Source organism: Indicator indicator, chromosome 16, assembly GCF_027791375.1.
Source record: "Indicator indicator isolate 239-I01 chromosome 16, UM_Iind_1.1, whole genome shotgun sequence".
NCBI lineage: Eukaryota > Metazoa > Chordata > Aves > Piciformes > Indicatoridae > Indicator > Indicator indicator.
The window spans coordinates 12,248,041-12,269,394 of record NC_072025.1 but is presented as its reverse complement, the minus strand read 5'-3'; the positions used below and the strand labels follow the sequence as shown (position 1 = coordinate 12,269,394).

The window sequence follows — 21,354 nt, the reverse complement described above, 5'->3', positions numbered from 1 at the left end:
CTCATGGATGTATTCTTTAATAATAATTACAAATTCTCTGGATTATCTACTGACGTGGCCAGCTTTTGTCTTTTGCAAAGAAGAAAAAAAAGCAGTTCCATCATAAACTAGTTACATGTAGACTGGCAGAGGGCTGGAACATTCCTCATGACCAGCCTATTAATTCCAATGGCTATTTAAGTAAGATGGAAAAATTCTCCTCTTTTACTCTTCAGAATCATGAATCTGGAATGCAATGTCCTGCTTTAGATTCCAAGATTTTTTAATAGTTAGGACATTTCACCCTTACCTCTTAGGAAACATAGACCCCTAAACACATACACACACACAGCCCCCTCCCTGTGTGTATCTATCTGTGCCCAAAATGTGTATCTGTACTTGCACATCTAGTGTGTATGTCTGTGTGCATATACACACACAAGACTATTTCTTTACATCCCTCAACATGAGTACTTCACTGGAATGCAACTCAGAGAATGTGTCTTCTGAAGATTTTAGATCTATATGCATTTCTACAGTCAGCTTAGATTCTCAGCATCTTATAATCAATAACTGTAGTGTTTACATGAAAGGTAAGAATGAAAACAGTCCTACCAGTTAAGATGGGACAACTTTATTACTCAGGGTTTAAGAACAGTAGTACTATCTGGAAATGCTGCTGGAGTCTGCATCCCAGTAGTACCAAACACTGGACCTATTAGGACTTAGAGCTGAATGTCTCCTTGATGAGTTTGTACAAAGGTTCAACTGTACAACTTCCATTTTTAATCCTCCCCTTTTTAAAATCATCACCAGTTTTTACTTACATATAATAACAGAAGAAAACAGAATTCCCTGTCTTCATGGTAAAGAATATATCCAGTATGTGGTGAAAATAATGCCTCTAGTAAATGGAAGTATTCTTTACTTACTTGAAGTCTGGTTGTGTCCATGCCCTCCAATATAGCTTTTTTGAAGTCTTCCTGTTGCTCCTATTAAAAAATAAACCGATGTAAACTGTAAACGTTATTGCAAAAAAAAAAAAAAAGCCAAAAATAAACACACAAACAGCAAGCTTTTTGGTCATACATTGTAGTTTTCAGGAAGTCCACTCAACCAAATACAGACATTGCAAATGGTCATAATGCCTCAAGGCAGATTCTCCACCAAATAAGGGGTAACTGCAAATTTTAACTTTTATTTACTAACTTATCTTTAACAGTTATAGTGAGAAAATGTGATTTTTTTTATACATACTTTTGCACTTGGAGGATGGGTTTGTTATGATTAATCACTCTGCATGTAGTTATTTTTATTATACTTTAATAAAATTAAAATTCTGCATCATTTCAGTTCATGACAACTTTATTAGAAAGGTCTTTTCCTCTCAGAAGCACGATGAACAGTTTTTGTCACTTTAAAAACACACTATACGCTATCACCTTTCCCTATAAAACATCATGGAAGGTCACCAAAATCCTCCAAAATACTAATCTTTACATTTGTGAGCCTCAAATGTTTCACTACACACTAATTATGTGATACATAATTTTATCTCAATTCACAGCTTTCATTACATCAGATCCTGTTTAACATTTCATTAGTGCCACGTTATGAAGGACTTGGTGTGTACTGAAGGTTGCAGGAGTTTTCACTGCATTTTACTTGGTTTAAATCACAAACCAGATCGCATTCCTTCCAGGCTGCATTTTGCAAGTTCTTTAATTATATTTGCTCTTATGACTTGTTCAAAACATATCGAGAAACTACAGTTATACATTAAAAAAAAAAAAAAAATCCCCCATTAAGATGTTTGACAGAAAGCCTTCCATACTTACCTCGATATCAGCACTTCTTTCTTTAATTTTGCTTGCTGCCTCTTTAAACCGCGTTAACTCCATGCTGTCTCTGTGACCTTTGACACAGTGAATTCAAAAAGAGAATTCAAAATCAAAGGCGACCTCCAATGTTCTGACCATGCCAACAGTTTGCATCACCATAGCAAAGAGTTACAAGCCATCTAAGTTCTGCGTGCCTGTTTGCACTACAGAATAATTTACAGAACACTGACATGAAGGTCAGTGTAACAAAATATTAATATGAAACTACTGCTTTTCCCACATTAAAGAGTGGATTACCACAACTCAGAAAGTAAAACTAACATTTTAAAATTTTGGTCAAGCATATGCTCCTCATGTGAAAGAAACAAGACAGTCTGAATTACAGAATTTTTATGTGTGTGTGACCAAATGAAGGAAAAGCAGACAGTTTCCTTGAGATAGCTTTTACAATATACCCTTCATCCTCCAAGTTGTAAAAAACCTTTTTTTTTTTTACAATTTTACCAAGCATATGGCTTTGTAATGAATGAAAATCTACTTGGCTTCACAATGGAAAGCTGCACTGCATCACAAGGTTTATGAAGTGTGAACAGGGAGAATGAAAAGTATTTTCTAAATGCTAGAGACGTCAAGAGACCATATACAAAAAATTTGGCTCCAGTAAAATAAGTATAGTTAGTAGTCAAAGTTATTAGTGGTGAAGTACATTCAAAGATTAGTAAGAGTTATACAATCACTGTCCATTTTTTGTTTAGTCTTGCTTTCTGTATCTAAAAAAAAGTATTCTTTGCTTAAACCATGAGGAAATTATAAACAAATTGCTACTCCCTGTACAAATGTGTAGATGTGCTTGCCATGCATACATGAATCTAAAAATGCTAGTGCATGTAGGGAACTTCTTAGAACTCCAAATTTCAGAGCAGTAGAATAAACCCTTGTCTAAATATTTAAATTTTTACATCCTCAACAAACCTTTGGAAAACACTGAGACATCCCTGAACTAAGGCAAGACAACACCTCTGCAGACAACCTGACAATTCCAGATCATGACCATCATCTAGTTTACAGAAATCAGTTAGTAAACCCACACCTGTGTTTTGTGATGAATCTGCCACTGTTTTACTGCTCAAATATGGAGGTGACTAACCAAAAACGCACACCTTTTTGCTTTTAAGCAAAACTTTAGAGGAGGCATAATGCTGTATTTAGTAGGAGGATTTTGGAAGCTTCCAAAATGACTGTCAAAAGATACGTTAGCCTACGCAACAGTGGAAGATCCCAGTGTTTTAACAGTGTTTAGAAACATAGGAGGATCCCTCAGGCTTGACACAGATAGATACCACAAAGATATTTGTCCAGGATTCCATCAGCTTAAGAAGTCTTCTGTAATTACATTGAGAAATAGACAATATTTTTGATTTATGCCACGACAAGGTAGGAGCTTTGTAACGAGGCACAAAAAAGTTTGTCTATAATGCCTGCACCGAGTTGTAGAGCTGCTAATTGCACAAAACTATTCAACAACTGGCTAACGTTTTTCAGAAAAATATTGTCTATATGACAGAATTATAAAGAAATGGTAAATTAAGTTAAAAACATTCAAGCAACACAGGGAAATTAGAGATGTTAAAAGCAAAAAAAAAAAAAAAAAAAAAGCAGAGCAAAATGGTAGAATAAAGTCACCTGCAACCGGAATACACCCAAAATACTATACAATTCTTGATAAGTCAAACCTTGTGGCTTAGATTTGGTCCACAGTTTATGAAGTAGTCCCATAAGGATGTTAGAACATAAATCTTGGGTTTGTAGTTCCATTGCATAGACATGTTGACTTTTGGAAAGTTCATCTTTAATATTCAATTTTCCACGTAAGCCGCTGCAGCTGACTGTTGATGTCAAGTCGCCAGTTGACAAAGAGAACTTCATTTTGGGGCTGTTCTTCGTTAAGCTGACAGAGAACTGGTGATCACATTTGTCAACTCTGCAGCTGTAGTTATCATTAGCGTCACTCTCATCATGAATAAAACCACAATTAACGTATCCTCCATTTTCAACACAAGGTTGGGTGAAAGCAAGGCAAGCAGAGCCAGAAGCGAGAGGATAAGAGCAGCTAATAATGACTTCAGGACATTCAGAATCTACTTTGTTATACTTACCCACAAATGCACCAAACTCTACATTATTATCTCCTTCTGTAGCCTTAGAGAAAGCAGTCTCTTCATGCTTTGCTGAAGAATCCAGCTGACTTTTGCAACTGGGCCGAGATGGAGTGCTAACAAAAAACTTAGCTGTTGGGGATGTTACATGTGGCATGCTGTTGGATGAATTGCCTAATTTTCTACTTTTACTAGTGGACTTTGAGATCTCTGCAGCCTGTATTCGTTGGCGAAGTTCTGGAGGAGAAACAGCATTTGAAAATAAGGCACTGCCTGAGGAACCTGCCTCTTGAAAGTTTATGTCTTCTCTTCGGGGAACTGGAGCTAACTCCTGACCAATTGTCTTATGTTGAACTTCTTTTTCATCACGTAGAGCAATATTACAGAGCAAACCATTATTACTTTCAAGGCCTCCTTGTGGAAAAGAACCAAAGACATTTCCAATGCTATGCTTTTTCCACACAGAAGATCTTAGAGAGCCATCCTCAATGAGGTTTTGTGCCAAATGCTTTGAAATGCTCAATTCCCGTGTGATTTCATTATGAACCTTGCTAGCTTCTGAAGCTTTCTGTGCAGTCAGCGTTTTCAGAGTATCCACAGTTAAAGCGGAGAGATCCTGCAGGTGGCCAATCTGTGAATCTAAAGACTGCAATGACCGTTTTATGTAGTTGACACGATCACCAACTTCCTTTATCTGAATGCACATTTGTTCCACCCTAAGAAAAATCAAAGTAGGAAGGAGCTATGAAAGGCATTTTTCTCAATATGCAAAACAAACCACTGCATCTCTTTCTGCCCATTTAATAAGGATAAAACCCCACTGAAATGTCAAGATAGCATACACTATAGTATTCAACTAGATTTATAATACATTTGTATTATCTTTTGACTTAAAAGATTAACATACATATCAATGGAAGGCCTGCAGCACTTTTTCAAATGCATCAGTGTACTAAAACATCATTAGAAACAAAATAACAGTGTTGCCCCATCTTACTGAGTGCTGCTACAAATCAGGAAGCATAGATCACATTATGTTTCTGTACAGAAATGGAAAGACATCACTTAAAGTCTGCACAGTTTCTTGATCTGCGTAGTACCCTCCTTAAAGCACATTTAAAAAACCTGCAGAAGTTCTAAGCTTCTCTATCCATAAGTTTTATTTGTAAATATTCTACCGTTCAAATGTGACTCGAATCCTTTCCTCACTTCCCGAATGAAATTTATCATCCTTTTCATTGAAATACATCTCAACACAGAGCTCTTCAAAATCATGAAGTTTCTTTTGATCTTCTTCTGTCAGGAAGAGTTCTAAAGAGAGATTAAACAGAGTTAAGAAGATGGATATGTGGTGAAGTAGCACAGGTGCTGAAAACGAATACTTACAAACTTCACAAAGGGTGTTAAAAACAAAAAATTAAAACAAAACATTAACAAAAAATAAAATCACAGTGCCACCTAAGAACCTTCCTTTCTCAAAAGTTAAAGGTCAAAGATTTCTGCTTAAAAAAAAAAAAAAACAAAAATTACTTCTGAGAGGATCTGTAAACAATATTATCATTCTTTATGTGCCCTACCCCCCATTTTTTTGAGGCAGAAGACAGATTCCTTAGTGGAAATTTAACATCTGTGGAACACTTTTCCCCCACCTTTTTAAATTTCCAAAGGTTTTCCAGGAAGAACAGAAGTATTGCAGAAAAGAAAATTCTTTCTCCATTAACACTAAGCAGCATTCTAACCTCATTCATTTGTTTGGCTTTGTCCTAAGTTAGTTTCAATGAAGACTTCCAGGGGTTATGCATTTCACCTTTCAAAAAAACACTGGGGACTTGAAGAGAATTAGAGGCCTTGAACAGCCTGGTCTAGTGGGAGGTGTCCCTGCCCACAGTAGGGCATTCAGAACTACATGATCTTTAAGGTCCCTTCCAACCCAAACCATTCTATGAATTTATGAATATTAAAAGCATGGAAAACAAAGACCTATTTCAACTTTTTTGAGGATGTATTATATTCTTAAAAGCAAACACCCATATATATTATTATACGCAACAACATAGCGTTTCCCTGATAGTCTGCTTTAATCACATTTTTTAAAAGTTGATGATTCTATGATTCTGTAATTTTTTGGATAATAAGGATTCATACTTGGCCCATCTGAAGTCTTGTCTGTCTTTCTTCTTTTACATATACAACAGAACAGGGAAGCCATGTGGCTAAGAATAATAAGTGGTGGAGGCAGAACAGGTTTTTCATGGTAGGCCATAATGAAATGATAGCGTTGATACTTCCACACAATGTTTGAAATTGCCTTGACTTGTAAATACACGTTGCTGAAAGGAAAAAAAAAAAAAAACATTAACACATTGAGGTGGGTTTTAGGGGGCTGGCAGTGGGTGGTGTTTGGGATTGTTTTCTTGTCTGGAGGTTTTTACTTTTGTGTTTGGGGGTTTTTTGTTTGGTTGTTTTTTGTTTTGTTTTGTTTAAAAACACTTTGATAACAATTCTGAAGCTAGTTGAGATGATAGACACAAAAGCATACTTGTTTTTACTGCAGTATCATTTTAGTGGAAGTCAGAAATACATTCAAGATAACATTATGATCCAAAACAAGGAGATAGTTTAAAAAAAAGTTATCTCATCCGGTAACATCTCACTAACTTTCCTCAGAAACACATCACATGGAGATCCAATTTCAAGTTTGGGGGGGGGGGAGGAAATCTACCTCAACTCAGATTTTTAGATCAGGTAACATTAATGCTGCAGCATGCCCTTCTTCATTGTTACTGAGCTATCCTATAAATCAAATGCTTGTAGAGAACTGTAAAAATTTATATCCTACTACAATTCATCTCCATCAACTAGAGAATGTTAAACGAATTTAAGAACAAAAGTCAACACACAGATGAAGAAACAAGATTGTTCTCTGAAAAACAGACATTCTTCTGAACCAGCATCAGTTCTTATTCTGTCATCTTATTGCAGTGAAATACAAAATTATCAAAGGATCAGCAAAACTTAACAACTTCCATATACTTACTTGAAAAATGCAATAAGAAGATTAACCATAATTATGTACTGTACAAAGAGGTAGACAGCTTGAAGAAATGGGGTCAGCCATGTTCCTGGGCCACAGAGATGAGCAACTTTTTCATCAGAATTGTTTGCACATACTATGTGGGAGGGGAAAAAAAAAAGATACAGAGGAAATACATACAACTGTTTAGAAAAATAAAAAAGATCACTTAATAAGCATTGCAACAATCAACTATCATGTACAGGTTCTGCAGTTCAAAATGTCTCCATGCACTTAGGAATATAGTAAAAAAATCTAGCAGACAGTTTAATACTGTAGTATAATCAAACTACTGGGTTTTTAAAAAGCACAATACACAACCAGAGCTAAAATTTTATCATGACAGCTGTGGGGAAATTCCAAAATTATGCCTTGTGATAGACTGAGATTAAGAGTCTTTATTCTAGGTCACTTGAGCTTTATAAAAGATAATGGAAAAGTCAAGTCAGGAAGTTATCCACTTGCAGCCCACAGAGAAGGGATAATCCAATTAATGGAATCAAATGTCAACAATATTGGGCATTTAATTTAATAAAATTAGAATTTCTAAGACCTTGAGAAAATTTTCTCCTTACTAGCTTCATAATTGCAGTGTCTTACCATCAATTTCATAGGCATACACTTCACCAAAAATCATCCAGTATGGATGAAACACAATATCTCTGGCTAGAGTCCAAGAGGGTGCTTCATCAGGATACAATATTGCCTTCCTGGGAACACCAAAACTAAGCAGTACCAGCGCCATAATCACCACAATGTAAAACATGTTGGCCACCTATTAACGACAACAAAAAAAGGCAATTATCCCACAAGGTCAAAACTACGATTTCACAACTTTCAACTCTTTTGCAGTGACAGTGAAAGCTTGATGAATTCTATGTATTACATATGGAAGAAAGTTCAGGAAATTTAGATTTCAGTCAGAAAACTTTCCTAAATAACAAACCTTGTAAGAAAAATTTGGGGTTTCTCCCTGTCCTTTCTTACAAGGTGTTCAGTATCCTTGACCAAAGGGAATGGAGACTCTTTCCTTTGTAATTCAAATATCGATTATGTGAATAAGCATCAGCTCACAAGGAGAAATATTTCTTCCTGAATACACTTAATAACTGCACAAAATGCAGAGGTAGTTTTTCAAGGGCTGAAACACAGAACCATACGCCTCTTGGAAGAAATGAAAGTGAGAAATGAGCGACTTGATGCCTTAATTTCAAAGGATTCAACTTTGTAGGACCATTTTCTGGGGGAATAAAATAAACACCCTTTCCACCTTTATATATACAGTTCTCAAGTCTTAATACGTTTTTCAATATTTACTCACTGATAGTAATCTATTTTTAAATTTGAGTACTTTTCTGTGAGAAGACTATAAATAAATCTCATTCAAAAGGGAAGCAATGCTAGATAAATCAAGAAAGAAAGGCATCCTTTTATTCATTCAAGTCTCTTGACATCTAAAAGAAAACAGACAGAAGAAGGATGATTTGCCAGCTTTTTACAGATCTATGACAGAGAAAACTCCAGAACAGAGGAAACCTCCTAACCTTCTTTTCTAAACACATCCAGCTGTGTTGCAGCTAGCTAATTCTGAACACTGAGTTGCTGACATATCTCACCAGGATAAGCAATCTTTTTTCCAAATAAAATTTTAAGACAAGTTGCAAATGGATGCAGTAAGAAAAAACATATTTCAGTTGGGAAAAAAAATCCACTGACAAAGTAGTACTTACCATTTTCCCAATCATCATAACATAAGGGCCAGCCTGCTGATTTACAGCTAGGAAATCCAGTAATCGCACATACCAAAAAATGATATTGAGACAATAGGTTATTCTTCCAGCAACAAAGACATAATTTTCTCTGTAAGTGTTTTCACCAAAACTCCCCTTTGCTCCAAATCTTAATGCAAACCCGATGAAGAAAGTGACAATGGCAACTGTGTCACTGATATTGAAGTAATCACTGAACCACACTTTAATCTTCTGATTTATCTTCCCAGCTTCTGACATAAAAATCTGCAATAAAAAGAGAAGTCAGGTCTGCTCACTTTTACTTTACACACTGAAATACAGGAATCACTAACATTTTTATACTTGCAAAAATAAAGTATCTGTTCAAAATGGGTAATCTGGTTTACACTGAGAAATCAAAATCAGGATTTAACTGCATCACCTTCACCACAAGGACAAGGATACAAGTTTCCTTCCATCCAAACAATTTATGGAGGTATTTGAGATTTGGATTCTTTTTTGATATTGTTTTCCTTTTAAGGCATTTACTGTTACAAAAAATGACAGTGAGCTACAGATACAAAAAAACCCAAAACCAAACCAAAACCCCCACAACAACCAAACCCAAGCCAAACCAAGCCAACTCACCAAACTTTTGCAGGGTGACATTGGCGGGGGGAAGAGGGGGGAGAAAAGAAAAGAGACCAGGATGTCATTATTATTTCCTTGACATTTAGAAGGGGGAAAAAAATTCCATCTCCTTTTTACAGATCTCCATCTCTTCCCCATTGGAAACATAAAAAAAGTAAGCAAATATCAAGTAGGCCAAATAACACTGGTCTTGAAATTAGCAGTCTATGCCAAAGTTTAAGGTAAAGACATTGCATCATGCACTCTGATGCTTGAAGTCTCTTAGGCAATCCTGTTTATAAGTGGCTTTTATAAAGCGTACTGTTTTAATTGACAAAAAGAAAAAATACTAATAATAAAACCCCACAACAAACAAAACCAAACCAACCAACACCCCCAAAACCCCACCAAAACAAACCAACAAAACCCAACTCAAATGACAGATTACTATAGGCATACCTCACGAATTTTCTCAATTGCTGATGTGAAAATGTAAGCAATAACAATCCACTCTTGAACAGATGGCAACTCTTCCATTTTCACAAGAACCACAAATGTGTAGAGCATAAGGAATCCCAAGTAAGCCAACTAGAAATAAAAACAATGGAAATTATACATAGAATTACTTCTTTACAGAAGTGCATGCAATCTTTTGATGTGGTACACAATAAAAGCTTCAAGTGGGATTACAGTACTGTATTTACCCATTTAAGCAGAGAAGTTGTTATTTAATAAGGGAATACAAACATTTTCTTAGAAGAGGAAAAATAGCTGTAATGAGCTATTTATTGTTAGCAAAGCTTCATTCTTATTACAGTTATGTCTCCTTTGATACAAAATTCGGTTTCTTTTGCAGCAATTAAAATAAATCTGTACATGAACACTTTAGCCTAATAAATGACTATAGAATCCCTGCTAGCAACTGATAACATTAACTGCTCAGGTCAGAATAAAAATTTGCATGCTAATAAATCTCTTTTAAAAAACCAAACAACTAACCAAACCACAAAACACACACACAAAAAAAAAAAAAAATCAAACAAAAACCCACCAACCAAAAACACCAACAAAAAGTATTTCTCAAATGTATGTGTGCATATGCAGTTTGTCAAAATCAAGTACATCTCATTTCCAACTTAGCAAGTTAAGGGGGTGCTGGTTTGTTTTTAAAAAGAGTGCTTAAACTTTGATCCAGGTCACTGAGCTATGTGTTGGGGAAAGAACCCCAAAAATCCACATCAGATTTGCAAACAAAACACACATAACACGGAAGGAAACTCACCGTGTTGAACCAGAACTTCACAATTGGTGCGTGATAAAATGCATAAAACTTCTGTGTAATTGGAAGTCTTTTAGGTTTTGCTGGAGTCTCCATATCATGCTTTTCTAGAGTACTGTCCAAGATCCTTACTTCTTTAAACACCTCCTAAAATGAAAGGACAGCTAAACTTCACATGCAAAAATATATGCTTTTGGACACTCATTTTAACTCTTGCTTTGATTTTAAAAATGTAATTGTTTATTCTAAGTTTACTCTGGTTTTAATATCTCTCCTTGCCCCACATTACCATAGGTATTTCGTCTGCTGCATTCTGGAAGTTGTTTTCACTATCATCCATTGCCATTTGATGTGCATCTTGAGATTGAGGAATATGTGACATTTCAGCCTTGGTCTTGTACTCCAACAGCAGTATAGCAGGAGGGAGTAAAATACTCAGTATCACCTGGAAAAGACAAGGAGTAGATGTAAATAGTTCACAGGTACAGTAAACTATCAGAATATATCAATATAGAAAAATGCTCTGAAAATACATTATCCAAATGTCATTTGTTTGTTACTAAGGAAAAAAAACTTAGAAAATTATTAGTTGTTATTACTTATATACACACATAAGAGGCTAAGAGTGTGCCTTGAAGACATAGGGGGGAAGAAAATAAAAATGAAAATTCAACAACAAATTCCAAAATTCAAAGCCACTAGAAAGGATGCACCCTTAGCCTGAAGATTCAGTGTTCTGTTTACACTGTTCTTTAATCCACTTCCAGAAACTCTGAAACTGTGCACTATCCAGGTATACTGAAAAAACATATAGAAGTGGAGGTTGTATTCTGTTGGGGAGAGGAAGAGAACGGAACGTTTTGTTTGTTTTAGGGGTTTTCTTCAAATTATGGTAGAGAAATGAGCCAAGGTATGGACAAAGAATAAACTGAAAGCTATTTATTGTCATTAGACTGTTACAGAGCAAGCAGGAAAATGGTTAATGAGTTATGAAAAAGGATGTTAGTAGGTCACAAGTTAAATGATGCCTGTAGGTATTTTGTAGGAAAGTTGTTTTGGTTTGGATTTTTTCATTATGTTCCTAGCAATAATTACATTTCGGTACACCACCTCAAAGAAATACACAACTCCCATTTTGGCTCTGTTGATCTGTATCCAAAAAGGCACCACTGGAAATCCTATCCCAAATTTGCCCACCCTGGTTCCATTCTGTGCTCTGCTTTTGCTTGGTTAGCAAAAGGATACACACAAGGCTTTTCTACATAAATCTTATGCCACCTGTAAAAGCCAAAACGAAACTACATTCTTACGGCAGGTTTTCTGCCTGTTAAGGTTTTTCACCACTATGATTTTAGTAGTGGATTAGTATTCACATGATCTCTTTAAGCCTTCGAGTAAAGGCTACTTGCCTGGTTTTTGCCTTCTATATTTCTGTACCTTATTTGAAAAGATAATAGAGTGTCAAAAGAAGAGTTTATGATAAATACATTTTTTAAGGGTACATGAGACTGTTTAACATGATTTCATAACATAAGCTACAGCTGTGAAAGCTTAACACTAATAGCATTTAAACACATGCTTTCCCTCCACTTAAACAAATTCTACTTTGTACACCACCAAACTGTGACAACGCTTACTTTGTACCATGAATTCTTCCTCATATTCAGCCTTCCCATCCACATATCTGATAACAACATCTGTGTACAAGTATGTGCCACAAAGGGACGAAGCCTTGACGACACTGCTAGCTTCAGACAAGTTGAATTGCTCCAGTTTTTAAGCTCGTAGGTTAGTAATTTCATTGCCATAGTTTCATCTTGTCGGAAGGACTGTTCTAACAGTTCAACTGCAAGTTGACCAAACTCACTAGAACGAAGGAAAAACAACAGAACAAAATTTACGATCTAGAGAAAAGACCTTGTGTTTAAGTTGAATTTTCTTGTACAATTAAACTCCCAGTGGTATAAACTGAAAGGCACTGTTGCCATTCCCTTCTGTACAGACATACTGTGTACAGCAATTTGTAACTACAATGTGTGAATCTGTGACTGCTATTAAAACATATGCAGGTTGCAAACAGCTGTTAAAACATGCAAGGAAATCACATGGAAGTAACTAATGGTGTATCATTACATGAAAGTAAGTAAATGGCATATTAAGTGTCATTTTAATGTAACTATAAATCATTACTTGTAACAGCTCTCAAGAGAGAACAGTATCTAATATAAAACTTCTGTTAGAATGCCACTTAATTCTTTTTGCAGAAAGGAATTGTCTTCAAGTGAACTAATGGAACAGTTCGTGCTTTGTTCATATATAGCCCACTACTTTCACTGTAAATTACAATAATAACAATATAAATGTTATTTACTTGGAATACTGTTTCAGTTCTTCTGAAGTATCATCTACAAGGTCACTTTGTTTTGCTTCATATGCCATTGAACGATACACTTTGCAAGCAACTAAGGCTTTTGCCATGGACTCCTCCCCATGCTGCCAGAAGAAAAGGGCCATCTTCTGCCTCTTCATTAACACTGCCCAAAGCAATAGCTCATTGAGAGGATAAGCAAAACGTCTTGTTTCAGGATCATCTATGTCTACTATTTCATCTTTGGTTCTTTTCTTTTTTCCCTCTTCTGCACCAGTGTCAATCTTTAAAATAAAATCAGAAAGTTACATTTTAAATCTGTAAACCAGGTTCTTACAGAACTTGAAATAAAATGCTGTGTGATCCAAAAAAAAAAAAAAAAAATAAAAAAAAAAAAATCAAGCTATATATCATTTTTAAAAGAAAAAAAAAAAAAGAATTTCTGAAGACCTGAAAAGAAGTTGGAACTTTTGTTCAAAAAAATTCTGTTGAGTCCAATGAATTTAATTAACTGGAAGACTGAATTATTTTGATTTATAGATCAAAAAGAGTGCAGTAACTAATATACCTACATACAAATAAGGAAACTCATGGATACCAATTACAGTAACACATGGCTAAATCTTGTTCCATTTACAAAAGCAATGTGAGCCTCCCCATCATTGCTAGAACACATCAGAGGTTGTCCAGCAGACTACTATACAGAAAGATAAACACTGCACAGAATCCTGTGAGCACGCTGGACAGTTCATAGACAAGTACAAAAGCAAGGCCGAAATTCCGGCTTGACCAAAAGCCGGTAGAACTACTGCTACTCACACTGTGGTAGCACTTGGATTTGAACCAGGTTCTCCACTCTTAACTGTTTCAAATCACCTCCACAATGTTCCCCTGCCACATCCATACCTTTGGTTTGTACGGCTGCGCTGTCTTGATGAAGTGATTATGGCGCATCTTTTCTTTCTTGTCTGCCCTGTTACCAAAAGACTCATGGCTTTTACACATCTGAGGAGTAGTGCTGGAAGGATTTCGTCCTGATCGCTGCAACAACAGTAAGAGGAAGGCGTTTGGTTTGATTTCTTTACTCTTACCTACTACACATTATAAAGTCACCTATTTATAGCTAGATAATTTGTTGACCAATTAAACAGTCACTTTGTCACTGAAACACTGATGAGCTTGGATAATAGCAACAAGAGTTTTCTGATGGATATTTAATAAGCTCTTTGTTTTGGTGGGGTTTTTTGTTTGGCTTTGGTTTTGGTTTTGGTTTTTTTTTTTTTTTTTAAGAAGTAACAAAGCAGACAGCTACACCTACTATTTTACAAGGAGCTAAGATATCTCTATCCCAATCAGCACGTTTAATACCCATTCCTCTGTCAGTAGGAAAAGTTGGTATAACAGGAGATATTTAGATGCGCTGGAATAAGAAGCAGGAGAACAAAATCTTTGGTTTGTCCTCAGTTTCAAAACAGCTACCAGCTGCCCTCAGAGACTTCATTATCACCTTTGACAAGAAGGACAAAGCAGTGTGGATCCAATTCTCCAAAACACACAGGTTTGTTCTAATTAAGAACCCATGAATCAGCATGTCCTGTTACCCACTGCCACATACCCGATTGTTCCCACTGAGACTGTTGTATACAGCTCTGAAGCGTTTTCGTGTATAGGTGCATCTATAGGTTCCTCCCATCAGATATTCAATAACCAGTCCCACATCAATTAGGTTGATTTTATATCCTGGAGGCAGATTTCCCTAAGAACACAAGAAGTATTTTTAGCTTTTGAAATTATAATCTTGAACTTGTTTGGAGTGTTTCTACATGTTCCATCACAGCTTTAACTAAAAATAAATTAAAGCTTTCATGATTAAAAAAAATGCCAACATCTACAAGGCTCAATATCAGTTTCAAAAAAGACAATGTTATAACTTATTTTCTGTATGACCTCCCTTATCAGGGTGGATGTTCACTCAGTTGCAGTGGAGGTGGCAATGTGGGGGTTTTGTCTACTACTTGAACAGCCAAAAAATACTCCTGGATGTATCAACTTTGAACCCCCCGAAAAGCAAAACAATTCCAAGTAAGGTGGAACAGCCAACATTTTTCAAATTTAACATACTTCTGGCAGCAGAGCACTAAGCATGCAGAATGTCTGCAGAGGTAACTTCTTATTTGCAATAAAATTTAATTAAGAAAACTGAGATTAAATTAATAATCAAACACAAGAAATCAGTAAAAAAAATTACCATTGCTAGTTTAAGAGATTTTTCTGTTTACATCATACCTGTTTGACATCTCGAACAAGATGGAAGAGCGTTGGGTTAGTTGGGCCTTGTTTCTTTATAAAAAAGAAGGGGGAGGAAAAATTTAAATGAGAAATTTAGAGTTTGCTGACAGCATGAGAAGACTACAGTAGATGCCAAATACTTGTGCATGTTGGCTCCAAATGAATTGATTTCTTTTAATTCCTAGTTTTTAAACAAACTGTGGCAATGCAATTACTTCAAACTACCAACAAAACAAAACAGAACAAACCCACAAAAAACAAAACCAAAAAAGCTAACAGAAACAGGAGCATTATGGAATTTTTTTATATCATTAAAATATAATAGTCATAGACAAGTTTTAACAAATACATATTTCAATTTAAAGGACCACACACAAACTGATATTTACATTTATATTATTGAAGGATCCATAGTAAAAGCTTCCTTACTCATTAAATTTCTAGTCTGAATTTTCCCTCTTTTTACCAAAGTGGATTTTTCTTCACCTTATGAAGCCCTAACAATACTATCTATGGACTTAATATTTTGTGCACAAGTTTCATCATCTGGGTTTTTCTTCTTCTCTTCCCCTCTGTCATTTACACATTTGTTACATTCCACAACAAGGCTACTGTCTGATATTTGGGATAGATCGAGGGAAAATTGTAGAATTTTCCCTCGATCTATCCCAAACATCATACATAGTTTGTCAGCAACATGTTCATCTATTTCTGGTATAATTTCTGGAGAGCCACAAAGCAGCTGTGGCACACAACACAGTCAGACAGCAGCTGTTAACTGCTTGTGAGGGAGTCTTCCCTATCAACACCCACAGCCTTCAGTCTAGTGCACATGACCCAGTATACAACACAGTGAGGAACTAAAAAGCTATTCTAAGAGTAGCTTAAAAATCAATTATTTACTTACTGTGTTATAAAGTTCTTCCAGCCTGGGAATTGTAAGAAATTTGTGCATGCTTACTCCATTTTCAATCAGAAGTTTCACAAATGCAACTCTATCCATCACAAGGGCATCCAACATAGCCTGTTCCAGAGAGCCCACCTACAACAAATAATTAACAAGGTAGTGCCTGGAGAGAAGTGGCACAAGAGGGTATCATGATAGTAAGGGTACTTGGATTACACATCAGCCTCATTCATTTATAGGGCTGGGGAAACCTTCTGAGCTTATAAATACAAACATGTCACCCTTGGGTCAGAAAATCCCCTGAACTTCACACAATTACAGGATGAAGGAATATTCTGAAGACTTCATCATCAAGTCTTTTACTCTTCCCTACGTATCTCCTACTGACACATACATGGGGCTAAGCAGGCATTTAGTTTAACACAGTCAACCTGTTCTCATAGATTGGTACTGGATAAAACACAAAAGGCACAAAATACTTAAAGCACAATTTGCTTCAAAGACAAATGCTCAGAACCATCATTGCTATCAACAAGTCTTACACTATGTACTTTTAATTGCACAGTTATGTAAGATTTTACTTTCACAGTAATCTGGGAAAAAGGCAAGATGTACAATGTAGTTTTCAAATTAATCTGCAAACTGTAAGAAACAGACATTTTGTCCTCCTCCTCAGAAGGCACTGCAGTGATGCCAACAGGGCATTTTACTAGAGGCTTCTTAAGAGCATCCTGTGACCATGCAACTGTGAAAAAGAAAGAGCATCTGATTGGCATGAATTTAGCTTCCTTTTTTTGAAATGTCTTTTCTCCCCTCAATCAGAACACTGAGCAATTGCTGAAGTTTTTTAGACCATTTTCAACTACACAATAGCAAACCAGCTGCAGGACTATGCATTATGCAAAAATTACTGTCCTCAAAATAATTGTGTGAGTATTCTACAGTTGCTCTCTATAAAAGTCAAAAGATTCTTTCTTCACAGTAAGATGAGTTTCTCTCCTTTAGAAAATAGTGTTCTGCTGATTCCAGATCATTACATACCAGCCATTGTTGCCCATAAACAAAAACATGATTTTTGGCTATGTCGACTCTATCCCACGCAAGTGTAAGAACAAGCTGGTCAAATGCAGATGCATTCGTGCCTTAAGAAGCAAAACCAAAAACAATTACATTCATTGAAATAAGACAGCAAACATTCTTGCTTCCTAGAAAAGCCAAATGAAGCAATCCTACCACAATGTTACAGTACATTTTATCATTTATGACACATTATTGTATTACATGATGAGAATACATAGTAATTACTTGCTTAAAACTGGAAGATTCTTACAGATTATAGAATGTTACAAATAATCTATCATAAATCCTAGACAATGAGAGCTGGGGGTTCCAAATGCTCTTCAAGTGAAAAGTCTCACCTTTTAACAATGCTGTAAGTATTGCAACGTCAACATCCTGATGTTCATCTGACCCAATGTGAAAAACTGTAATCTGTCCAAAAGGATAAAATTGGGACAACATTTTTTAAAGTTATTATCAGGCAAAGGTGATTCTTTCCAGTCTTCAACATCAGGAATTCAAATACATTTTAAAAATTGCTCTATCTTTGATGCAATTTAGGACTATGCTCAATTTAAACTTCCCTTTACTCTGCTATTGTTTTGTTTCCCTAATTTATGTGCCACACAAGAGAATCTTTTACTACAAAAAGCATAGTAGAAACTCTTTACACTCTATTAATTTGAACTTCTTTTGCCACTATTACTACAATTCTTTATTGTCTATAAACAGCCCACAGTATTCTGCTTGTCCCTCCAGTTCATTACAGATTATGAAATCAATCTGCCAGACTTTGAAAATCCACCTTGATGTCACAAAGAATCACACAGAATTAACCAGGTTGGAAAAGGCAAATCTGCTTTAGCAGGGCAGCTGAACTAGATGGTCCCCAGAGGTCCTACCTACCATTCTGTGGCAGTCATAGTTAAAAGATCACCCAAAAAAAAGCCAATAAAACAAAACAAGTCCCACTGCTTTCAAAAATCAAAGTAAGCAAAAAGGACAGCAACCCAAATACAAAATACATACACACTATAAACAAACTCAGATTACCAGAAATAATCACAAGAATTAAGTTTCCCTTGGCCATGAGATAAAGTATACATGAAAACCATATTTGACTGTAACTGGAAGATCCAACATACCCCCACAAAAAAAGTTTTCAATATGTCTCTTGACCATACACAACACAAAATACAATTTAATATTATAACCAAAAGCATACTGTGCATAAAAATCTATGGCTAGATCTACTTACAAGTTCTTTTTTTTTCATGCATTCCAGCAGTGTCTGAAACAAATGAACTGCTTCACTTTGACCAAAGTTAAATGTCTTTTTGATGGTTGAAATTATTTCAGGCTCAGCACCCTCAGGAACATTCCTGAGATTGAAACAAACAGAGAAATGCATTGTCATACTTGAACAGTAAGAACACCACCACATTCAACGTGTCTATTCAAGATTCTGCTATCTATAAGCTTATTACTGTTTCAGTGACAAAAATCTTGGGTAACCTTTAGAAACAAGTTGCTTAATCTACAACTTTCTCCTACTGCCTCATAGACCTAACTCCATCTTCTCTCCCTTTCCTTCCCACACCCAGTTCCAAGATACTTTCCAACTAAAAGATTTTGACACAAAGTATTAAGTACTCACTCCTATGAGTAAGACCTGTTTCTGATCTCACTATGGATAAAGCTGTTCGTTTTACTGTTGTGTTATATTTCTACCTCCTGGTTCAGAGGCAGTCACTGCAACAAGGACCCAATATATTTAAGGATTTATCCAAGTCTGAGAATTAACTAGAAATCCCTAAGTACAGGGAAGTCCAACAACATCCCTTTTACTTTTTAAAACTACACTTAAAACAGACAAACTTTTATTACACTACACAAAAGTGTGTAGAAAGTTCAGTTTTAAGACTACTCCAAAGAAACAATTCAGAAACTGTGATCCTGCACTAGTTTTGGCTGGGGTAGAGTTATTTTCTTCATAGTAGATGGTACAAGTCCATGGTTGAGATTTGTGATGAAAAGAGCTCAGCAACTGCTGAGCGGTGCCTACACAGCATCAAGGCCTTTTCTGCTCCTCACACCACCCCACCAGCAAGCATGCTGGAGGTTCACAAAAAGCTGGGAGGGGACACAGCAGCACAGCTGACCTCAGCTGACAAAGGGATATTCCATACCATCTGACATGATGCTCAGGGGAAGAATGAAAGGGAGGATGTTCAGAGTGATGATGGTTGTCTTTCCAGCTAACTGTTACCTGGCATCACCCAGCCAAGATCCAGCCCTGCTTTCCTGAAAATGGCTGAACACCTGCCTGATGATGGGAAGTGGTGAATTAATTCCTTATTTTGCTTTGCTTTCAGTGTGCAGCTTTTGCTTTACCTATTGCCTTTATCTCAATCCACAAATTTTCTCACTTTTGCCTTTCCAATTCTATTCGCCATGCCAATGGGATGAATGAGTGAGAGTGTGTGGTGCTTAGTTGCTGGCTGGGGTTAAACCATGACAGATCCCTTTTCAGAGAAGTTACTACAATGCAACAGCTCACTACATGAAAATATTTTCTTTCCATTCAATCAAGGGACATTTTCAGGTAGTTTGCCAACACACTATTCTCTTTTATTTAGAGGGTCTGGGCAGATATGACTTCTGTTGAGCAAGGCTTCGTTGTGCACACTTCAGTGATGATTGTGACTGTTGAAGTTACTATGGCTTACTAAAAATTTGAAGTTGAAGCAGACAGAGCCTTTAAATTGAGAATTGGGAGTCTTTAGTTATAGTGGTGTAACAAAACTCCTGCATACAAGTGAAGTTACACAGGAGATCCTGCCCCTAATTTAGCATACAGGTGTGCACATTTTTCTTATCCTTTTTCTAAAGCAAGCATAGATGACAGAATTGAGAGCAACTGGTATATGGGAGGAATCTGGGACTAGAAAAGAAGTCTTGGCCTTCAGCCAGCACTATTACTGCAGCCAGCCTGGAAAGCTGCACCACAGGTGATGTTACATTTCCTTCTTCTAGCCTTTGTCTCTCCACAGTACAAATTCATTAAGGTATGGTCTCCAAACCCGTTTACGTGCAACTGTTAGTCTGGCTAGCAGTGCTAGGACTTACCCTCCCTCCTCTGTTTGCTTGTGAACATATGCCAGTATGTCTGCAGCTCTACCAGTTCCTTCACATACTACCACTGGTACAGGAGGACTTTCTTGAAGGAAGTCTAAAACCGTGAGTATGACGTTTGGGCCACCTTCAAATACAAGTGCCACCACAGGCACACCTTGGCCAATTCCTATGAAGTTGCAAATAAATAATAAAAAACAGACAATGTTGTACACGTATAGGGAATGCTAAGATTGTTTTTACATACTTAATCAAGTATGTCCCTTCTAGTGAAAAAACATCAGTGCTGCCTGCCAGGTGTTTTAACAGTTGCGAATGCACAGTTTCAAGTACTGTTTATACCTCAGGCTGAGGGGAAAGCAGTGCAAAGAAGCTGATAAATACAATGGAATAGTGTCTACAAAACAGAAGAAATTCTTCACAGAAAAAAATCCTGAGCTAATGCAGAACAGTGAAGTTTTCCGTCTTCAAGGAACTCCACTTGTACCCCCCCCTCAAACAGTTTCCAAAGATGACAACATATATAGAATTTGAACAGTTACTCTACTGACAGTGAGTATTGCAAAAACATTCCCAGAACACACATGTTGCTCAGTAAGTGGGAAAACACCAAAAGAAGTCACGGCTTCTTTACACAAACAGATGATCTTTTCACAAACTGTAAGTGATCTATGTCAAAACCATCAATTAATCAGATCAGTAAGGCCTGACAACATACTAACAACTCAAGTGACATATTTGCTTTATCAAAGCAAAACTGACAACTTTATGCCAAAGAACTATTCTCTCTGGTACCAGAGAAATCCTACATCTACCAGCAATATTTAGGCTCCAAAGCAGCAGCTGAAATTTCCAAGACAATCATTCAGACTTGAAATGTAAGCAAAAGGCTAATTATTCTGTTTTCT

The 21,354-nt window shown here is 36.3% G+C and overlaps 1 protein-coding gene across 1 annotated transcript in view; it reads right to left on the bottom strand.

Moving 5' to 3' along the window:
- The window catches only part of TRPM7 (transient receptor potential cation channel subfamily M member 7), a 56,013-nt gene that overhangs the window by 7,024 nt on the left and 27,635 nt on the right, over positions 1 to 21,354 (bottom strand). Inside the window, exons 8-28 of the mRNA XM_054387714.1 lie at positions 20,441 to 20,615; positions 18,570 to 18,693; positions 17,671 to 17,743; positions 17,294 to 17,394; positions 16,253 to 16,387; positions 15,343 to 15,396; positions 14,672 to 14,812; positions 13,963 to 14,097; positions 13,060 to 13,340; positions 12,326 to 12,554; positions 10,978 to 11,133; positions 10,692 to 10,835; positions 9,869 to 9,997; positions 8,780 to 9,064; positions 7,650 to 7,824; positions 7,014 to 7,146; positions 6,122 to 6,306; positions 5,155 to 5,287; positions 3,977 to 4,692; positions 1,818 to 1,894; positions 912 to 971 (exon numbers count right to left, since the gene is read on the bottom strand). Of these exons, the coding sequence (XP_054243689.1) occupies positions 912 to 971; positions 1,818 to 1,894; positions 3,977 to 4,692; positions 5,155 to 5,287; positions 6,122 to 6,306; positions 7,014 to 7,146; positions 7,650 to 7,824; positions 8,780 to 9,064; positions 9,869 to 9,997; positions 10,692 to 10,835; positions 10,978 to 11,133; positions 12,326 to 12,554; positions 13,060 to 13,340; positions 13,963 to 14,097; positions 14,672 to 14,812; positions 15,343 to 15,396; positions 16,253 to 16,387; positions 17,294 to 17,394; positions 17,671 to 17,743; positions 18,570 to 18,693; positions 20,441 to 20,615 (3,641 nt within the window). The remainder of the gene's footprint in view (positions 1 to 911; positions 972 to 1,817; positions 1,895 to 3,976; positions 4,693 to 5,154; positions 5,288 to 6,121; positions 6,307 to 7,013; positions 7,147 to 7,649; positions 7,825 to 8,779; positions 9,065 to 9,868; positions 9,998 to 10,691; positions 10,836 to 10,977; positions 11,134 to 12,325; positions 12,555 to 13,059; positions 13,341 to 13,962; positions 14,098 to 14,671; positions 14,813 to 15,342; positions 15,397 to 16,252; positions 16,388 to 17,293; positions 17,395 to 17,670; positions 17,744 to 18,569; positions 18,694 to 20,440; positions 20,616 to 21,354) is intronic.